At 44.9% G+C, this 21,537-nt stretch overlaps 2 protein-coding genes across 2 annotated transcripts; both read right to left on the minus strand.

The window, feature by feature from the left end:
• Positions 1-7,819: 7,819 nt before the first annotated feature.
• On the minus strand, positions 7,820-11,920 carry LOC133353361 (cytochrome c oxidase subunit 6C-1). The gene is made up of 4 exons (XM_061569550.1): positions 11,769-11,920; positions 9,422-9,547; positions 8,327-8,458; positions 7,820-7,992 (listed from the first exon to the last, which is right to left on the minus strand). Exons 2-3 carry the CDS (start codon positions 9,539-9,541, stop codon positions 8,333-8,335), a joined length of 246 nt encoding a protein of 81 aa, XP_061425534.1. The 5' UTR covers positions 9,542-9,547; positions 11,769-11,920; the 3' UTR covers positions 7,820-7,992; positions 8,327-8,332.
• Positions 11,921-13,907: 1,987 nt separating this feature from the next.
• Positions 13,908-21,183, minus strand: LOC133353367 (uncharacterized). The gene is made up of 6 exons (XM_061569559.1): positions 20,934-21,183; positions 18,681-19,563; positions 18,148-18,405; positions 17,554-17,650; positions 16,716-16,899; positions 13,908-15,975 (listed from the first exon to the last, which is right to left on the minus strand). Exons 2-6 carry the CDS (start codon positions 19,496-19,498, stop codon positions 15,722-15,724), a joined length of 1,611 nt encoding a protein of 536 aa, XP_061425543.1. The 5' UTR covers positions 19,499-19,563; positions 20,934-21,183; the 3' UTR covers positions 13,908-15,721.
• Positions 21,184-21,537: the final 354 nt, after the last annotated feature.

A 21,537-nucleotide genomic window follows, 5' to 3' on the forward strand; every position in this document is an offset into this window, starting at 1 on the left:
TCCACCCCCAACCACATCGACAAGTCAAACTCCGCCTGTGGTGGCGTCACAGCCTCTGCAAAGACAAAGGTCCCCCGTGTAGCCTTCACAGACGGTTGCGGGCAAGTGCTGTTCGCGAGTTGTACCTCTGAAGGCCAGCACGGCACACGAGGGGGTGGGTGGCCAACACCACCCTCGACCGCCTTTGTCTCCCTAGTAGTGATGCTCACACATCGCACCAGGTACTCATTTGAGGCTGAGTCGACCTAGGGGTTCGTAGCACAGCGTGAACCGCGACGACACCACCGCCTCTCCTCACCCACAAACGGCCCGAGATCCGCAGCGGAACGCCCTGGTATAGGCAACGGAGCAGATAGCGTCGTTAACTCGTTCTCGAGAACGGATGTTGAACGCCTCGACTTGAGCTTCGCAGTCAGTTAGTGGTTTTTATTGGACGAGATCGTAGCGTGGCTACGGTGCCGATTTGCAGCTGCGCCCTCCGCCATCCCGGCACAGCCGATCCGACCCAGTTGCTGGTAACGTCACGGGCAGAGCGTTGCCCAATTGATGTTGCTTTCATACTCTTAGTTCTTTCGGTAAAGTGACGTAGGTAAAAAATGAAATTAAAGTTAATAAAAAAAATTATTATAATATTTTATTACATAATTTTATTTTTATTAATTTTAATTTCATTTTTTACCTACGTGACTTTACCGAAAGAACAAAGATTATGAATCCTTGCAGTCACGAAAGCTTCAAATCTAGAATTGATGTTGCTTTCTCAGCTTAACCCTGGTGGGATATTGTGAAGCGAGCAACGTTTTGACAACTCTTTTTCGGTGCCCTACCTTATTACAGACCAATTCAAACCTTACTGGACAACCCCGTGCCACTTATAAATCTCAACGTTTATCTTCTACACTACACTATGCACTACATTATACACTACACTATACCATACCTGTCACCCCTTATCAGTGCCCAAACTTATTACAGACCAATTCAGACCGTATTGGTCACCCCATGCCCCTTATAATTCTCAACGTTCATCCTACAAAGTCCCATCACAAGGGAAAAACACAAACGAATAGACCAAACGTTGTTTTGCCCGTATTGAAACAGCTGTACGCCGTCTGGACCAGATTCCGGGGTAAACCGTATGGGTTGACAGCTATGAGCTTTACACGACGTTTCGATGGAGATTACACCCAGCATCATCATCAAGTGTTACAGCAGCTCATGTGTATACAAACACATTGTCCTGCGGAGGGAGCTGGTAGGAACGTTGGGTTGCTCGGTCAATGGCCAGGGTCAACGGCGGCGTGGTGTATTCCGAAAATATGCCTGACTGTGAGGGTGGGCACAAGCCGGCGTGAGTAGGTTAAACGTTGAGTTTTATAAGGGCACCACGGGGTGACCAGCCCCTCCCCACCCAGCCCCACCCCTCCCACCCCCCACCCAGCCCACCCTCCCCACCCAGCCCCTCCCCACCCTCCTCTCTCCACCCAGCCCCACCCCTCCCATTTTTGGCTGCACGACGGACGGACACAATAATCCCCTGTGGGCTGGTGGAACCAGGTGGTACCTACCAGTATAAGCTCAACTTTAGTTCTTAATTAATACCTGTTGTCAGTTTGACATTGCCTGTGTCAAGCGATGTTGAGACCCAAGATGACGTTTGTTTTATTTATTTTGTAAAAAATAAAAAAAAATGTGACCTCAAAACTCCTCGTGCCTGTGTCGCGGATCCGTGAAATTACTGGCGCCATGAATCTGCGAGCGGAAGGTGTTGTCATTAAAGTTTAAAGGCTTCGTGTTACCACGTTTCCTTCACGGGTGCGCGCTCACCATCATTGGGGGGGGGGGGGGGGTGGGTGGGGTGGATGGGCGAGTGAGTAGTGGGGGGGGGGAGAGATTTAAAAAATAAATTTCAAGAACCAAAAAAATTGTAACGAACGATGTCACTGTTGGGTAGCGCCTAGGTTCGAGCAGAAACTTCTCCGCGCTAAGTTGGCCCCTGTGATGCTCAGGCGAGAAAGGGTCCGAGTGCAAATCTTTCGGTCGTTTTTAACCCACTTCCCGTAATCCAATCGAGCTGACATTTTGCACACATGCTCGTTGTGCGTGATAATTTATTTTCGTGAAAATTTTTTTTCAAAGTTTTCCATTTTTTATGAAAAATGTTTTTCATATTTAATTTAAAATTCCAATGTGATAAAAATGAAACTCTTACTCAAGAAAAACAGAAATGAATAATAAAATAAAACCGATGCCACGCATATAAAGGATTTATAGTGAAAAACTTTGTTTTTACGGGTTAATTTTTTACAGGGTAAGGCCCACTGAGCTGTATAGAGCTCTTTAGAAGACGCCACCTGGCTATCACAAATGATAGCTCAACGCAGAGGCTTGTCGCGTGGAAGTTTATAGCAGGCAGATAATCTAAACGAACATTTCTAAATATGGAGGGAAAAAAACGGATGATCCGGAAGATAAAAATCCACAGGACCACGGGGAGAGAGAAGAGAACACGCAAACTACAAATATACAGGCGTCAGAGTCGGGATCGAACCCACGAGCTCTAGGCGAGGTAGTTAACATCTCGCCACAGACGCCACAGAAAGAAGACTTGGAGAGGTATGGAGAGACAGAGACAACGAGAAAAACACAGCCACAGAAACACGCACACACAGACAGACGCCATGGAGAGATATGGAGAGAAACACGAAGACACGCACACACAGAAAGGAGAGATGGAGAGATATGGAGAGAGAGAGAGAGACATCAAGGACAGCCAGAGAGAGAGAGAGACGCAGCGAAATGAGATATGGAAAGAGCATGGTCAAATCAAAGTTCTACATTGCTTCAGTTTCATGCTCAACACTTACAAAAAGTGAACTTTGGCTCAACTCCAGCGTGACTAATGCTGATAGAAGTCAAGCGGAGCCCATTGCTGGCTACGAGTCAAATAGATGATGATGGAGTGGTTTTGAGGTCAAATCATTCAAGGCCATCCACTCGTCCCAGATATTCCACAGCCCTACATCTTTATAACGACACGAAATCTGATAGACAGCGCGTGAAATCCCGCTGCTGGATACTACGGACGTTACAAAAGAACTCCAACACACACACGTACAACGCGTAATCGAATATAGTTCACTTGTGGGTAAACAGGCAACATTGAGATGAAACTTATCAAGTTTGTGCAGATAAAGTCACACACAACGGGGTTGACCTTGAGGCGGTCATTGTGTTTAATCGTCGTAAACAGGTCCAATCTCTTTGGAATACCGTACCGTGTCAACCCATACGATTTACCCCGTATTCTTGTACAGGAAACTGCGTTTTACTGGTTGGAACCCCCTAGTTACACCAGCCCACAGGGGATAATTGTGTCCGTCCGTCCGTCGTGCATCCAAAAATGGGAGGGGTGGGGCTGGGTGGAGAGGGGAGGGTGGGGAGGGGAATGGTGGGGAGGGGAGGGTGGGGAGGGGCTGGGTGGGGAGGGTGGGGCTGGGTGGGGGGTGGGAGGGGTGGGGCTGGGTGGGGAGGGGCTGGTCACCCCGTGGTGCCCTTATAAAACTCAACGTTTAACCTACTCACGCCGGCTTGTGCCCGCCCTCACAGTCGGGCATATTTACGGAATACACCACGCCGCCGTTGACCCTGGCCATTGACCGAGCAACCCAACGTTCCCACCAGCTCCATCCGCAGGACAATGTGTTTCCCAACAATTAGTGCGAAGATTGCGAACAAAGACATTGCAAGTCAGTAGCGCCCTCATGCGGTCACTGCTGTGTGTGTGACACATCGTCACCACCACCACCACCACTCCGTCATTTATGAATGACTCGGTGAGAATGAAAGGCATCCGGCGGGGGGGGGGGGGTACGCCCCACGTGGAGATGGAGCGACGACAATGAGACGCTAAGGCGGATCAGATTTGTGGGGGAGCGGTGGTTGGTGCAGCAGCTGGTTCCCGCTCGCTACCAACGATGACATTACCTGCACCGGCTCCTGGGACTCCCCTAGGTCGACTTAGCCCTTAAATGAGTACCTGGTGCGGTGTGTTCAACATCGCCCACTGGGGAGACAAAGGCGGCCGGCATGTGGCGCTGTCCACCCACCCCCAGGTGCTGCTTACTCGCGAACGGCTCTTGCCCCAACAGTCTGTGGAGGCTATAGCAAGGGGGACCTTTGTCTTTGTGTTCGAGCGTGAGCCACCGAAGGTGAAACAAGTATAACCAGTAAAAACAAAGTTTTTCACTCTAAATCCTTTCTATGCGTGGCGGCTAGAGTCCTCTCGTCATCTGGCTTGAGATGGCTGCCACCTATGGGTCAGATGATTGTCTGCCACCATTAAGCAATTGGTAATTAAATATTTAATTTTTTTCCCTAAACAGTGTAAAATTTTGGAATTTTTTTCACGAACTTAATTGTCACACACAACGAGTCTGTGTGCAAAATGTCAGCTCGATTGGATCACGGGAAGTGGGTTAAAAAACGACCGAAAGATTTGCACGGTTGTAAGCAAGCAAGCAAGCACGCAAGTGAACTTAATATAAAGGATTTAAAAAGGCCCTCGAGGCCCTCAGGGAGGGCAATGTTCCCCACGACACCGATGAAGAATGGCACAGTGCCACGTGGTATGTTTATTGCGTGGGGAGGCTGCCCTGGGAGTCTCTCGCATGGAAATTAAGCTAATTGCGTGGCAGCGCGATCGGTCATACTTCCACATCAATGCATTTTAATAAGGAAATGTGCTAAGTTACTACGCACCGTGGCAATTATCCATTGAGCTTTCTTAATTAAAAAAAATTGACAGTTCACTTTGTCCGGTGCGTAACGACGTGCGTAAACGATAAAACTAAGTTACACTTAACCTCCAACTCCGAAGGACGACATTATGAACTCAAAGCAAGTATGGGTGTGTCCACCCTCCAGGCGCACCCCGTAGGATCATCCCTCCTGGCTCAGCCCTCATTGTATCCACCCGACTTTAAAAATCCCTGCTGAGAAATCCCCAAGCTAGTCAGTCCCCTTCTTCCTAACCCCGAGTCTCCGACAATAGCGATTGATTCGATGCAGCCATTCGGGTTTGTTGGCCAACCACCGAGCTCCCTCCTCCACCCACGAGGACTTCTTGCAGAGACCCTCACGGGGCAGGGTCTCAGACCGGCGTCGAGAAACCGAAATAAGAATACATACTCTTAGTTTTTTCGGTAAAGTCACGTAGGTAAAAAATACAAATTGATACAAGTTTAATAATAATAGATCACGACGTTTCGGAGGCAATAAAAGTCTCCGTCATCAGGTGGGACCGTCACAGCCAGATTTGCTGCATCACTTGATATCACTTGATACAGCAAATCTGGCTGTGACGGTCCCACCTGATGACGGAGACTTGTGTTGCCTCCGAAACGTCGTGATTTATTATAATTTTATTTTTATTAACTTACATTTTTTACATACGTGACTTTACCGAAAAAACTAAGAGTATGAATCCTTGCAGCCACGAAAGCTTCAAATCTAGAATAAGAATATTTGCCGACGGCCCTTAAAAGAGCCGCGGGTTTCAGACCCCTGGTCAAACGGGATCGGGGTGCCACGTGGCGAACTGCTGGAGTTGGCCTTGGCGGATCAAGCAGTTAGCAAGTCCCAGCTTAAGTTTCCTGCGGTATCTTCTTGGTTCTTTCGGTAAAGTCACGTAGAAGGGAAATAATAAAATAATACAATTTTAATATAATTCAATACAATTCTCACGACGTTTCGGCCACAACGCAAGCAGCCGTCCTCAGGTGAAGAACAGGTTTGTCGGAAAGACAGCGTTTGAATGAACAGGTCTGTCTTTCCGACAGACATGTTCTTCACCTGAGGACGGCTGCTTGCGTTGTGGCCGAAACGTCGTGAGAATTGTATTTTATGTTTTATTTTATTTCTCTTCTACGTGACTTTACCGAAAGAACCAAGAAGATGAATCCCTGCAGTCACGAAAGCTTTAAATCGAAATTTCCTGCAGTAGCCTATGGTTAGACACAACGTCGTCCCATCGGTACCACCCCAAACATTCTGCAGACTCCTGCCAAGTTCAGTCTTGCCCTCGATGTTTCAAAATTTCTGCTGGCATTTACCTGTACATTTTTGTTATCGTTTCAGAGGATACAAGTCTCACGATTTTCGTAAATGCCTATTGAATATCTAAGGCTCCGTTCCTGGAGGCGATCGGGCCTTGGCGATGGGACTCGTTGCATCTGACAATAATATAATTAGAATCTAGAGATATTTAAATCTGCCCTGAAAACTCTCCTCTTTAAAATGGAATTCTCCCCATAGTTTTGGTCGTTTACACTGGCTCCGTCTTATTTTCTGCTTTCCATACACGGCGCATTGGGATCTTTGGATGAAATGCTCATTACGAATGTAAATTAGTCTTTGTTTAAACAGTGAGTGCTACATTACCAAAATATTGACCATCGCATTACGTGGCCTAACCCAAAAAAATCAATGACTAATAATAAACGTGTTTACAAATGAGGAGCAAATGAATGTCCCAGTCGACTTGATGCATACTCATTGTAGAGAATGGAAAGCAGACCCTCATGGGAATGTACACGTTTAAGTTTAGTGGAATCACTCGACAAAACATTGGCTCATGGAAGCATTTGCAAGTGAACGGTATACAATATAATTTTGCCGAGGGTTGCAGCTGGCCATCGTTAAAACCGCTGACAATTGTACGATGGCAATAATTGTTTTTTATGGCAGTATCTTCATAACTCTACCATGATATTATGAGCGCACGCATACTCCTAAGGAAAACTAAATTAATGCTTGGCTTTGCAACGGATTAACTAACGTGAAATTCAACATTTATTGAAAGCAACATTTTTACTATGAATGCCAATGCCTCTCTGGGTCATAGATTTCTCATGTTGAAATGACACCGTTTCCTGATTTGACGAGTTCTGTTCTAGAGTGGAGCGCTCTGAAACCATCAACTCAAGATTTAATCACATCCACGGCTAACATCAGTGGCAATATCTGAACTGGTCCCGCAGACTCCCAACTCCATTCACCAACCCTCACGGCCCAGCATACAATGATAAGATGGATACATTTCTTATACATCCATCCAAAAGCGTAACACAATCATGACCTGGAGACACGTTGCAAGTTCGTTCCATATTTTTACAATCAAATGCATTTTGGAGTCAGAATAAAAAAGCATCCATAAGCTATGCCCGACAAAACTCTACAGCCGTACTAAGATTTATCTTGAAAACTAACAAATCGCAGCACGTCTGCGCCACAGGGCTCTTAAAGAGAAATAATTTAGTTTTGAAAAATGGGAAGTTACTCACCTGAAACGAAAAGGAAATCTATTTTATTGTATTCCTCCACCTTCTCAGTACAAACCGGGCACGACATCACACCGAAGGTCACCTTGAGAATTAGACGTGCCCGGTTAGTGTCTCGGAATGGGGGCAGATCACAGTCTGGATCGTCAGACTTCGGAATCCAAATCGATCCAAAACACAATTTAATGGGCCGTACACTCATCAGTCATTTCATCTTAACGGATTCCATTGCTAAGTATCGAGTAATAACAGGTGGTGTGCGGAGGATAATGTCAGCATCATCAGCCGCATTGCCCTATGGAAACGGCTTGTGAAATTAAACATTTCTTGGAAGCAATATTGTTTCCTGCTTTCGGACGACATAATGGCATGGCGGCCAACATTATTAAAGGGGTTCAAGTAATCAACCACGAAAACGGCAGTCAATTCATCCACTCAATCGACTAATCACGTCAATCAAAATATACACAAGACTCAAATAGGTGGGCAGAGCAGTACTTTATTTCAGACCAATATACAGTCATGGAAAAGAATGCTTTTTAAATATCATTGACGATTGTGACCACTTTTTTCAATTTTATAACCGGTGAATCCAGCAGTGTGCAGCAGTGATGCCCAGAGTGGTCATTTGTGATGCAGTTTTATTGAATGCCTGAAAACAAACAAAAAAACACACAAGCATCTTTTATTTCACCATCACATTTTCAATCATCTGATATGCAACGTCAATGATGACTCGTTTACAGCTAGCTACAAAATTCGATCACTTCTTTGGAGCTCAATTTTTACAACAGCTGGCTGGCTAGACATCCTGGCCAAGGTCTTCAGCCTCTGACTTTCCAAGCATAGCTTAACACATTCAGTGCAAACTGTCTTTGCAGACCAAGTCAATTAAATACAATTTGCTAACTCAAACTCTCTCTTCCCATACAACGTTGGCTGGCTCTGTCACCCGTCTAAGGAATTGAAATAAAACGTGAGCGTACCCCATTTCACTTGCTGTCAGGCTTTGCGCTCTCAAACACCCCCGCATTCCGCATGGCCTCAAACTCCTTCAGGGCATCGTAGTTCTTGTAGAAGTTGGCATACGCTTGCTTCCTTGGCTCCATCACACCGTACTTCAAAAACACAAATACACACAATAGGTTTGTTCATATCAGCAAATGGGTTTCAGTTGTCATCTCTTCATATAAGTGGTATGTTCTCTGCAGGAACTACCTTGTCTCCCTGCATACAAAATATTCCTTAAAATGGATATGGAAACGCACTCTAATGCACGATTCCTTTGATCCAAATGACAAAGAGTGTTGCAATTAGTGAGACTTTGCTAGATAAACGATGTTACTTCAAGGGCTGAAGTTGGTTTGTGGACCATAACTAACAACTGGCTAAAGGCAATGCTCATAAAACAAGTTAATAAAAGTCACATTGGTATGCCTCCTCCAAATCATTTAACTTTACGGCTTTGCCGTTATCTATAAATAATTCTCGTTGTATAAAAACCTAATTGCCTCCATCGATCAACTTAAAAAATTTTAAATACTGTAGGGAGTCATACACAAGACAACAGTGGAGTCATAGCTAAAGGTTAACAAAACAAAAATCATTTGCCTCGACTATCAATCTAGCAGGGAGAAATGTGAAAATTATTTATTTCGAATGAGCCAAATGCAGGTTAATGGGGCCTTGAGTCAATATGTTAAAATATTTGTTTCATGTACTTAGTTGAGTTATCCCTGGGCAAAACCTATTCTAAAAATAAGCACCACATGGCCAATACTCATGATGACGCTGATGAGGACGGCTATGACAATGGTAATGGATACAAAGTACATAGCTGCCAAAATGTTTTCGGAGGCCTGGGGCAGAATGACAAATGAGGCCCGATCTGAGGGCCCATTCTTGGCCTCTCTCTGAGGCCCATTATTGTTTTTATGAGGACCCCCCCCTAAGATCTGAGGCCATGGACAAACAACCCAATCTGCCTTCCCCTCTCTGTGGCCCTGTCAAAGCACAACGACAAAACAAAAAAATGCGTTATTTGGACAGAAGTGGTGATGGCGGATGGCAAGTGTAAGCACCTTGTATCCGAGAGCTGTAAAAATGGAAAGGCCGAAGGCGATAGGGAGGTGTATACGCAGCCGCTTGCCCAGATGACCACGCATCTGAGGCTTGGCCAGTCTTGCCACGATGCCCGACATCTTGCACTGCAGCATAAGAAGCCCCGAGGGGGAATTACGTTAAAAGGAAGCAAACGCGCACGACACAACCACTCAAAGCCAGGCACTCGCCCCAGAATATTGGGTATGCTGCAGAAGCTCCCTGAAAATAAACAACACTCAACAAACATAAAACAAAAACACGTCCAGCTGAAACAACGTTGACATGCTAATCAAGCTGCTGTCATTCGACACGAGAGAGGCTCTAGACCACAGGTTCTACTTACGTGGTCTGCCAGTGGTGAGCTTGCACTCTCTCGTTTGTGGACATTTCTTAAATAAATTAGTTGAGTAATTAATCTTATTTAACAAGAAATATACATATAATGCAGCCATTGCTCACGCTACTGCTAGAATGGCCTCGACTCGAGGGTGCTCTGGAAAGGGTATTTAACCCACACAACCGCATCTGGCTAAAAAATATACCAGAATTCGTAATCGCGGGGATGCGCATTGTATATTTGGCGCAATAATGTTTTGTTTAAAGTAAAATGACACACACACACGTACATCTCACCCATATATGGACTCTTTTTGCCTGCATTGCGGATTTACAGCACTTGATAGCAGTGCATACTAATGATGAACACTGCCTTATAAACAACATACCACTAATCAGAAGACCTCTACTTTTCCGCTACTCGGAAGACTCGGTGCCTTCCACGTTAGTCTGCAATATACAGCAAGAGACCATTCAACGCATAACGATGCAATGTCCGATCCACAAATACGATGGAGTCATCGCAGCGATCCACTCCGCTGCTCCTGACGCGGTTATTTGGCTTGACCACCTGAATGTGAAATTGAGGTTGTAGATCTGCATCTACATCGGCCATACGAAAAATGTCATAGAAAGCAAATTTTGTAAAACCAATGACTCAGTGTCTTCCCAGTTGGCTTCCTTCATCAATTAAATTCTGCCGAATCATGTAGAAAGTGATTGAGAAATTACTACGATGGATTCAATTACATTTAATATACATCTCACTCAATGAGCAGCTGGGAACATTAAGTTAATTTCGCTCCAACTCTTGAATCATAATAAGGGGGGGTCCCCCCAAAGAGTTTTATGCTAAAGGTTATTTAAAAACCATAGAGCACAATCGGGCGACATTTCTTTTTTGTAACTAACGCTTTTCAGTCATTTTGTCAATCCACTGCTAGATGAAGCCCTCCTCCTCCCTTGGGTCATTGGACCATGCTTCACGTTGAGGTTGGTGAATGTGGGTGACCCAGGACTGCTTCAGAGACTGTTTGGTTCTTTAGGTAAAGTCACGTAGATGAAAAATAAAAAAATATTTAAAAAATGAAAAAAACTAAATTAAATCACGACGTGACTTTACCGAAAGAACCAAAGAGTATGGATCCTTGCAGTCACGAAAACTTCTAATCTAGAATGCTTCCGAGACATCACCCGCTACTTGTATTATAGCCGTGAGGAGGAACCGCGAACTCCGAGGGGCTGGGTTCATCACCGTCAGTGGTGAACACGTTCAGCTTTCGGTGCTACAATGACGCACTGTTTCGGACCCTGCATATTATATAGCGTCCGAATACATGACTGTCGTATTTGTTGCAAAAATACATGTTTCATTGCACGTGTTCTTATTTAAATTTACAGCTCAGAAGCCACTTAAGATATGCGCCGGCCGCCGAGATCTTAAATCAGGCCTTAGGATGACCTTCACTCGCGTCTGCCTATTCGCAAATCACCCTTCCTAAATTAACCACCGCACGCAGATAAAGGTCGAGCTTTTCCAACAACATCGTGTCCATCAGCTTGTGGAAAATACTGAACAAATTCCAGCAGAGTAGTCTGTAAGTAGCTAGTTCTGTTTCATGAATATCACGTTGGAACTGTACGAGTTTACGCATCGCTGGTAAGGAATTTAATCTACAGTGTTCAGTGACTATTGCTAAAAGCCAGCGGCGTTATTCGTCCTGAATTGAACATTAGCCCGCCAGTAAACGTAGCCCGTAAAGGTGGTGTTCAACCCCCTTTTAAAGAGCCGTTCGCTCGGCCCGAGATCCTCTCGACCTCCGGGGTTGGTCGCTCAGGAAAGTCCGTAGGCGTCGCGTGCGTCGACTAGGCCCGAACGTATTTCATTCATTCGACAACTTAATAAAGCTCCAATGTTGTTCCTAAAGCAGTGGCGTTTACGAATAAGACATTCTAAAGCGTTAAAAGCACCAATAAATGAGTACTTACGGTGTTTGTTTAAAGCGGTGAGGAAACGCGGAACTTGGTGTCACGATCGGCTCAAGGTTAGAACGTCAGGCCGAGCTTCCAATAGAAGACGCGTTCCGATTGGCTGCTCGACCAATTAATAAGACCCTCTCTGATTGGGGGAGTGTGAAGGCACGTGGGCACGAAATGCCGTTTCTGATTGGCTACGAAAGGTGAAGGTCGGCGGCTCGACCAATGAGCGCTCCCCAAGAGGGAGATTTGGAATGTATCGATTGTAGACTTTTTGGGAATCGATTCTCATTTCAGAATGCGGGAATACAATTGTGAGTTAGAATATCTGGCGGTACACGTGTTTAAATTGACTTACAATAGAAAAACATATTTTTTTACATGGATAAATAAACTAATTTAAATAGGAAATCGATTTTTTTTATCTAAAGATTGATCGTTAAGGATGGATCGATGGATTGAAAACGCTTTCGCAATAACGACGATGCGTAAACGTGGGCCGGAGTAACGGAGCGCTGCCCGGAAAGCGACGGGGTTAAGGTTTTTTTTAACTTAATTTAGCAATTGTTTGTTTTATGCAGCACGAACTTATCTGTGCCGATTTGTTTAGTAGAAAGGTTGAGTCTTTTCAACGGTTTTATTTGGATGTCAATTCTACAAACAGCCCCTTTAACGTACCATGAGCCCCCACATACAGCATATTTTCGCAATTTGTGTTAGAAAAAACTCGAAATTCGTATTTCGCGAAGTTATCCCGGAACACATTGTCCTGCGGAGGGAGCTGGTAGGAACGTTGAGTTGCTCGGTCAATGGCCAGGGTCAACGGCGGCGTGGTGTATTCCGCAAATATGCCCGACTGTGAGGGCGGGCACAAGCCGGCGTGAGTAGGTTAAACGTTGAGTTTTATAAGGACACCACGGGGTGACCAGCCCCTCTCCACCCAGCCCCACCCCTCCCCACCCAGCCCCACCCCTCCCCACCCAGCCCCACCCCTCCCACCCCCCACCCAGCCCCTCCCTGCACTACGGACGGACGGACATGTCACCCACAAATTCTTCCGCGTGTTAATGAATTGCACGACTCCTCTTGACAAAATTCTCAGATTGTGTGGTCTATCCTCCGCGATATTGCCCCCTATATTAACGCAAAGTGATCGATCAAATCTATAAATTACAAGAAAACTAACAAAGATTTGTGCAGGCCGGAAAACATATCTTACAGCACTCAATTATGGACATTACATCTACAAAAGTGCTCAGTTTTGTCCAGCCCACCAGCTCAAAATAACTAAAGGAGGCATTTTTGTCACAACCACCACAAACAGTGTGACCATCGTAACATGCACGCGTGAAACGAAGGCAACTGTAGACCGGTTTTGTTCTTATTCAGTCGAGTACCATCCATCTTCGTCTGCCTCTGGGAGTCGTGGCGAGTACAACTCTGATCGCTGCTACTCAAGAGCAGTGCACAAATCCACTTCACCACTACTCTCCGCCTCTGCTGTCTGTTAACCGTCAGAATATTGTCATACGATCAAATACAATTAGTCGTGTTGATTTGGTGAAGTTTCACGTTTCATGCCCGAATTCCCTCCATCAAATTACAATTGCAGTCTCTCTGCACCTCGCAGCAACTCCGCCGCGATCGATGACAGAGCCTCTTTAGCCTCAATAAGTAATATTAAAAAAAACTTTTTTAAACACGCTTTTATGAAATGTATTAGTAATGGCAGAACTCCATGACTCCAGGAAGTGGCCCCGAAGCTTGCCATAACGTAAGGGACCGTGGCCAATTACAGTCAACGTTAGTTGAGCGTGGACAATTAGACCCAAGCCGAAACATAACATCTAAAAAAATGTTTAAAAATATATTTTGTATGATAGAATAAGTATACCAAGTTTGCAGTCGATACCACATTGGGAAGTGGGTTACAATTGAGTTACAAGATTTGAGGAAACGACAACAGCGAGTTAAAAGAAAGTGTGTAAAATAAAAAGGGGAGAGTTGAGTTCTCGTTGCATTAATCAAGTGTTTTTTCGACGGCACTATCAGATGCATTTTAACACCATACCCGGACAATAAGTACGATAAGGATTTAATATTGGAATTTATTTACATTTAATGCACTCGTACAATATAATACATTTTAAAGCACATTTAAAAAATAACATTTTAATCTGTGACAATTAAATTTTAGTCAGTGGCTTGCAACGCGTTCTTTTCAAGGCAAGCTACACTGAAAGTCTTCATTCAAAAATATATTTAAGCAGCAGGCACCCCGCATAGACGACTGTAAACAGGTATCCACTATTCATCACAGCATATTTGCAACCTTGTGTAAAACAGCAAGTGTGCAAGTTGCCGACAGGCATCAGTAACTTTAAAAACGAATCTGTAGTTAAATACGCATTAAGCCCACTTACCACGCACCAGAATATTATAATACAACTTATGTCAGATTTGCATTAAACCATTAAAAAAATTGTATGTACTGTTCGTAAAAGTTCAAGTATATGGCTATTGCATTGTTAAACAGGAAACAATACAGCTGTACGAATACATCTGAAATGTGAGCGTGGGTTAATCTCTTACGCTTAATTTACAAGTCCACACACATCCCATTGTAAACAGCTTAATTCATTCTTACATTGGTATGGTTAATCATTACACGAACCACCAGGGCACAAGCAAATATAAAACACTTTTGCCCCAGAAACATTGTCTCGTCAATTCAGTTGGCAATCATAATAGTACTCAAATTAATTGAATATTTCATAAGGGCATTTAACAGTTAAGGCACAGATGGGTTTTATATTATAAATATGGATCTCAGAAGGCACAGTTGGCAACATTGTTCTACAAACGTGAGACAGCTTCCAGCATTGAAGCTTTGGTCTCTGTAAATCGTTGGAACAAGCAGTCTATAAGATGTTCATGCACTGTTTACTACTGTTGCACACGTGATTGCGTTGACACAGAAAAACAATGTCTCAAATTCTGTCAACCAACCTCAATCCTAGCAAGTGGAACAATAATCTATAATTGCCCAGTGTCTTTCTTCTTGGTAAATCTCTGGGTGGGGATTAAGGCACATGTATCGGAAACAATTTAGTAAAATCCTGGACATGAAAATGGCACGGAAAGCAGAAATCCTAAAAAATAACTAGTCAAGTGATAAGGATTTAATAAAATATACCCCATCTTTAAAAAAAGGGATATAAAAATATATTTATCCAAAATGTCATTCTGGGAGGATAATTGTTATATAGTTAGTGCTTTTTTGGACACAGCCCCGCAAGAATATTATTTTGGCTGCACATTACAGATATATCACACGTACCAAGTTGCACATTTTACACAGTCTAAATAAGTGGCATCACACACTACATGACAACTCTTACCACAACACTGTTCCACAAACAAATGTCTTCAAGACGTAGCATGTAAGAAGAAATATATGAACTGTGTACCCTGCACACGCCTTGCTGGTTGTAAGTTCAGTGCAATTTCATTAGAACACATGATTCGGCAAGCACTGCAAGGACCTTTTTAAAACCTGAGTTTAAGGAGAACAACAACGTGACAAATTAACTGTGACATTAAGTAATACTGAACACCAGGGTTCTTCAACTAAGAAGGCTTTAGAGTGTCCTGCCAAACTATGGCCCAGTAAGAGAGATCTCGCCTAGGCAAAGAGATACAGAACAGCGAGTTGCTAAAGACCTTAACAAGGATGACCTGTAAGCAAGCAATAAAGATTCGTGAGATGATGAACACGATATACAGACAAGAACATTGTAGACAGTCGGTTAATTTAGTTGAAGAATCCTGCTGTATGCCACAGAAAAACAGACATCAAACGAGACCTCTATCTCATTCACCAGTGTCCTTGGAAAAACAATAGAATCAACTTCACTCTACGAGCAGCCATAGTGAATCAAAGCCAGAGAATCGGAGCCGGCAAATTAGAGCCGTTGAAGGTTGCGGCGGCTGCGCCTGCTGCCTGGCAACCCGCTCCCCACTGCTGTGGCTGCGCCACCGTTTGACGGCATGGCGCAGCATTTGCACATGCCACGGTATGCACACAGACAGCGTGTGCAGAAGTCGTATGCGCAGGAGCCATTTGTGCAGAGAGCACGTGTGTGAGAGCGCGTGCAGCGCGCCGGCCAGCTGCAGCGGTGGCACACGCGGAGCTGCTCGTCCTGACACAACTCCCGTGCTGCCTGTGAAAACAAAACAAACAACATTTAATTTCATTCAGACGCTGTCTTTCCGACAAACCTGTTCTTCACCTGAGGACAGCTGCTTGCGTTGTGGCCGAAACATCGTGAGAATTATTTTATGTTTTATTTTTTATTATTGCCCTTCTACGTGACTTTACCGAAAGAACCAAGAAGATGAATCCCTGCAGTCACCAAAGCTTTAAATCGAAATTTAACATTTAAATTATTTTGGGTTCCATCCAAAATCCCCATTGCTCTCCGACGTGTGTTTTCGGCACGATGTCCGACGTTTCATGCCACGTGCTAAGAACATCTTAAGAAATTGTTCTTGAAGCTCCCACCATGGGAAGCAAAACATTGGGGACATCATGCCGAACCACACGTGAAAACGCATCGGAAAGCCAAAGAGCACAACCTAAAAAATAAGCTGCACATTAGTATTAACCTGTTATATCGGGCACACGGTATATATGGCCACATTATATCCAAGACAGACTATATCAGTGTTCTTCATTGCAAGGCTAACGGACCATTGGCAGCCCCCTGGTGGCCTTTAGTGTGGCCCCCGACAATACAAATATGAAAATACCCCATCATGCTTTCAAACACAGTGGTTTCAAATGTGTAACGGCCCTCACACTGATGTCTTATTGGTGAAAGTAGCCGCCCTCTGAAAATTAGTGAACAACACTGGACTATATGATGAGTGGGGTCTCATTCGGTCTCATTTCCCAACTTGCCTTAAAAAAGCGGCTGGCCCTGTCAGCTGGCTCTCTTGCGGCACCACCACTCTTTGTTTCCGTAGCCCCCGGACCCACAGACTTGCTTCCCCGCGATGCGCGATTTTGTCGTTTCAACACCCTGGTTGTAGATAAACTCCCATTCTCTTTCATGTCATGGAGGCAGCGGGACATGCGAGTCTATTAAGCGAAAGAAAGGTGACATAGGGAACATTGGGGATGAAGAACATTGGGATGAAAAAACATTTCAACAAAAACATCCAAAACCCACAATGAGACGTGGTTATGATTATGGTCAGCATGAGAACCAATGCTCTAGTAAGTCTTAACCATTTATAAGTTGGTTTGACCGATTCTACACTGAAATAAAAGGCTTTCGCACGTAGAGAATTTTAGTGTCGAGTTATTAGTGAATCCACTGTGCGTCGAATGATTCACTAATCAAATTTAATACTGTGTTCTTAAATTGTTCATGGAACCCAGATCACACTTGAAAAACGATGCAATTATGTTTCATTTGTCCCAATGGGTAAACGTCTTCTGATTAAAGAAAGGCGATAAGAACACTCGTATGCGTTTTTCCAGTTGTGTTCTTACAACCAGTTTCTTCAACTGTCTAATGTACTTAGAAGGAATGATGACCAGTGGTCTAGACCAACAACAGGGCCACAGCATATCCACAAGGAAGGGCGAAGAGATAATTTAATGTACAGGAGGCTAAATGGATTATTGGCATCGAGAGAACATGATAGACAGCTTGGGAAATCCTTTATCCAGAAGGCGCGAGATCATGGCTAATGATGATAACGAGAGACCAGTATAAGTTGCACCCACCTGCTTGCTGGCCGCACTCTGAATGAGCCAGTGTTTGCGCAGTGTCTTCCTCTCAGCAGTGACGATCTCCTGCCAATGCTTGCTCACCACCAGCACCCTGGTTACAAAGCCAAGAGAGCACACTTCAATCAATTTACACGGTACTTAAAAACATGACAATGTTATGGCAGTTGTACAGCAATGGCATGGAGTGATGGAGTTGTCTAGATAACAGCAGAAAATGGTGCAGCAAATATTCAGGTGAATATTTCAAACAAGAATTCCCTAAAACTACCCAAGTCTATCATGGACAGGAAAACCACATTCAAAGAAAGATTATGGGAACATGAAAGCACTAGCGGAGAGACCGTGAGGCAGGCCTAGAAAAAAAAGGTCGTTTGAAATTGTGAACCAGGATATGAAGGACTGTCAAGTGGACATGAATGAGTGAATAAAGAGATTCAGGACGGCATAATCCACATGATTGGGAAAAATGTTTGGAGTAATGGGAGGATATGGCCTCAAGCAGGCGAAAGTACATTTTCAGAAAGGCTTGGAACAGGAGAGAACAGCAATTGCGATGGTTGAGCTCAAACGTATGTGCAGTTTGCTCACCTGGCGACATCGCGGGCTGGCAGGTGCAGCAGGACCTTTTGAATGACGTGTCGGAGGTCTCGTGCTGCCAGCTGACCGAGAATGTCCACGTGCTCCTCGCCCATTTTGCGGCCGATGAGGTGGACGAGGCGTGCTTTCAGTTCAGGGTTCACGAGCGCCGAGGGGTTCATCATCGCCTGCCTCCCGTGGCTGGGAGTGCTGCATGTGGCGTCGACGTTCAGGCACTTGTGAACGCAGATGGCGAGCTCCCAGGCAAATCTGACGGTGGCACCGAAAATAATGTCAGATGTAATCAAATTGGTGACTGTCATCACCACCATAACTATTACCACAATGCTCACCACCAACAATATCCTCACCACCACCACTTAAAGTAACCAAATTACACAGAATCACCCAAAATGCACCCAATGAAACAAAAAGTCTCCTTCAATCAGACTTTAAATAATTTGTCATACAGCACCGTTTCACCGCCAAAATAATTTCGGTCAATTGCACAAAAAATAAATCGCTAAAAATAACCCAAAAATCACCTGAGGGCAGGCGTGTGCGCCGCATTAGGCACAGGGACACAGTGCGAGCAGACCCTGGCTCCACTTCCGCAGTCGCCACCGCCAACTCCACCAATGCCCGACGATTCGCGAACATGGCTGCACTTGAGCGCGAATCTGGTCAAAACCCGACACGCGCTTCCATCTGTAGCAGCTTCACCCACCGCGGCTACACGCTCAACACCCTCGCTGGCTGTGCTACAGCCTGGAGGAATCCCTTGCAAAGAAGCGCGAGTTAGTCTTCGCGAATGCGAGCGCTTGTTGGAATCTCTTCTGGGGAAAGTGACGTGGTCGTACACGATTAACGAATGTTCGCACATCGGCTCGTGCCCCCTGCCTGCTGCTGCAGATTCAACGTACGGATGCTTTGGGAAGTTGGGGCTAGCTGTGGCGGTCGGTTGCATTTTGGCTGTCTTCTTCGCAGGGCTGACAGGATAATGCCTTAAACTCCGGCGACAACCACGGATGCCCGCACCTGCAGTGTCACATGTTGGCTCAAAGCAATCATCCAATTCCATAAACTTTTCATTTCCTGTGGTCAATTCAGGTTTGTCGTTACTGGAAGAACACGAGGCTTCGCGTGGCAAATAGTCCTCATCCAGCCCTATTCCTGAGTCTCTATCTCTGCTCTGGGACGCTGCTCCAATCTTAGGCATCAATATACTGGCAGAGGAGGATAAAAACACCTCCTCTGTGAAAGGAAAGAGAGCTTCATGGCTGCTTAGTTGTGTACGAGGACCAGAGCTGAGTGTGCTCAGCTCGGAAGTGTCGACAAACAGGATCGGCACTGCAGCAGGCATTGCAAAGGATGCCTCGGGATGTCAGTCTCTCCTTGACCTGCCGTGGTTTCCTCCTCTGAGCAAATCTGTGAAGGTAGAAGGGCAATAAAAACAACAAATTCAGAAATTAATTTTGTACCTGTTTATCAGCTTTAACATCACACGTAATGGAAGGCAAATTGCTTGCTTCATTGATAGCGGATGGTACAATTGTGTTTCGCAAGAGGCTTAAACGAATTAAGAACATTTAGTTTGACTCTTTCCCGACTGAAACCCGTCAAACTTATGTGCGGATATTCTAAAATGTATATTTTTTTAAATACAGACTCTATTATATACAGTACGTGCCAAGTTCAACTTTGTCCCCTCTAGAATATCAGAATGTGTTCCCTCAGTCACGATCGTCCACATCCATGACAGACGAATGGATGCACAACTGCTAATTCTTGTGCTGCTAAACATGACTCAAAATATACTATGGTTGGAGAAATTCTGGGTAAAATAACAACAAAACGACACATTACCTAAATTTAAGTATGTTTTCATTACAGTACCCGTTTGTGAAAGTTACCGTCCAATTGGAGAAGAACCTAAAACGCGACACAAAGGCAGTTTCTTCTCAGCAAGCGCAAACTCGTACATTTCACAACGTTACCATTATTAACCCAACCATCACACGAAACTAGGGAGAATGCAGGCGAGAGATTGCTATTTACCGATATAGAGCTGATATTCGGTGTTTAATCGATAGATTAAACCACCCGCAAAGCAGCAAAGTTAAACGTAAATCCAAATCGCGAAATGGAGGAACAGGCTTGCCGCCTTTACACGGACGAGCCCCCTCTTTTTATTCGTATTTTTTAAAAACAAATACACACTCGCATTCACTCACAGACGGCACAAACGAAAGGTAACAATGTCAGCAATACGTACTAAATACGTAGACATGCTAAAACAATACGCGTTGCTGAATTTTCATTTGATTTCGCGAGCGAAGGCGTCAAGAAAATGAGCGCCTTTTTGTTGTTGACCCGCCAAAAAACCTGGACTGTTCGTCCGTCACGCAGCGCTCACCTCTCCTCCTTTTTATTTAATTCAACACCACGACGCCAAAGTATTCACAGCTTAACGACGGTCACCGAAACGCACATCTCACTTTGTGCACTTAAAAACAACTAAATATCAAGTGTGGTTCACGGTAAGAGGGTTACAAGTGGGAGCGCGGGAGCAGCAGTCAATTTCACAATAGCTAGACATTGAAACCGGTGTCAATGTATATACCTAATCAATTAATGTGCGTTACATTTACAATCAATGTATAATGCATTCAATAATAATGTTTTACCTCACGTTTAATCCACCACGACCAATATTCAACGATCTGCTACTGTATATAATGAAAGAATGTGGCACCAAGGCCGCGAGCAAGCCTTACGTTTATCCTAGCGGCCCTTACCGGTTTCGGGGCGAGGTTTCCCCGGGAAATGTCGGGCTCGAGGGGTCGGTCTCCGAAGTCGACGTAACGAGGCGATCTTTCTGCACAAACTTCTCAACGTGACCCGTGGGGTTGCAAATCATTCGCTGCAGGCCATTGATTTAAGTTAAAAAAATAACCCCTCAAGTGTTGGAAGATAATTCAACACCGGGCAAGCCCAGAGCACAGCTGCGCGCGGGAGAAATCCGCGGGCAACTCGGAGCCTTTTAAATTTGGAGCCCTCTGAAGCCGCGACTCCGCCTCCAAGCCCCGCAGGCGCGTGACGTCACAAGCGGCGTATCGGCGCCATCTTGGATAGGGAAGTTGTTGTCAAGCGCGGACGAAACCCTTCTCACAACTCTTCCCTATCCAAGATGGCCCCCCCGCCCTTCTCACAATTTTCCCTATCCAATATGGCGCCTATACGCGGCTTCAGGTGGAGGGGGAGACAACCCTGGGTGACGTCACCGCACCCGCTCATTGCCATCGGGCGGTTGTTAAGGGGGTAGGGGGGGGAACATCAACCTTAGCCAACATGGTGGATTCATATCCTCGTTCGCGATTGGTTTAAACATAATTAAATAAA

This window comes from Lethenteron reissneri, chromosome 43, assembly GCF_015708825.2.
Source record: "Lethenteron reissneri isolate LAM-NWPU_2019-01 chromosome 43, ASM1570882v1, whole genome shotgun sequence".
Classification (NCBI taxonomy): domain Eukaryota; kingdom Metazoa; phylum Chordata; class Hyperoartia; order Petromyzontiformes; family Petromyzontidae; genus Lethenteron; species Lethenteron reissneri.

Bases quoted from the DNA above. Each gene is read 5' to 3' on its own strand.
- LOC133353361 (XM_061569550.1), bottom strand. From the start codon at position 9,541: ATGTCGGGCATCGTGGCAAGACTGGCCAAGCCTCAGATGCGTGGTCAT. The intron at 8,459-9,421 runs GTGCTTACACTT...GTGTTTTTGAAG, and splicing joins TTACAGCTCTCGGATACAAG to TACGGTGTGATGGAGCCAAG.
- LOC133353367 (XM_061569559.1), bottom strand. From the start codon at position 19,498: ATGCCTGCTGCAGTGCCGATCCTGTTTGTCGACACTTCCGAGCTGAGC. The intron at 17,651-18,147 runs GTGAGCAAACTG...CTTTGTAACCAG, and splicing joins CCAGCCCGCGATGTCGCCAG to GGTGCTGGTGGTGAGCAAGC. The intron at 15,976-16,715 runs GTTGGGAAATGA...TTTCACAGGCAG, and splicing joins CAGCCGCTTTTTTAAGGCAA to CACGGGAGTTGTGTCAGGAC.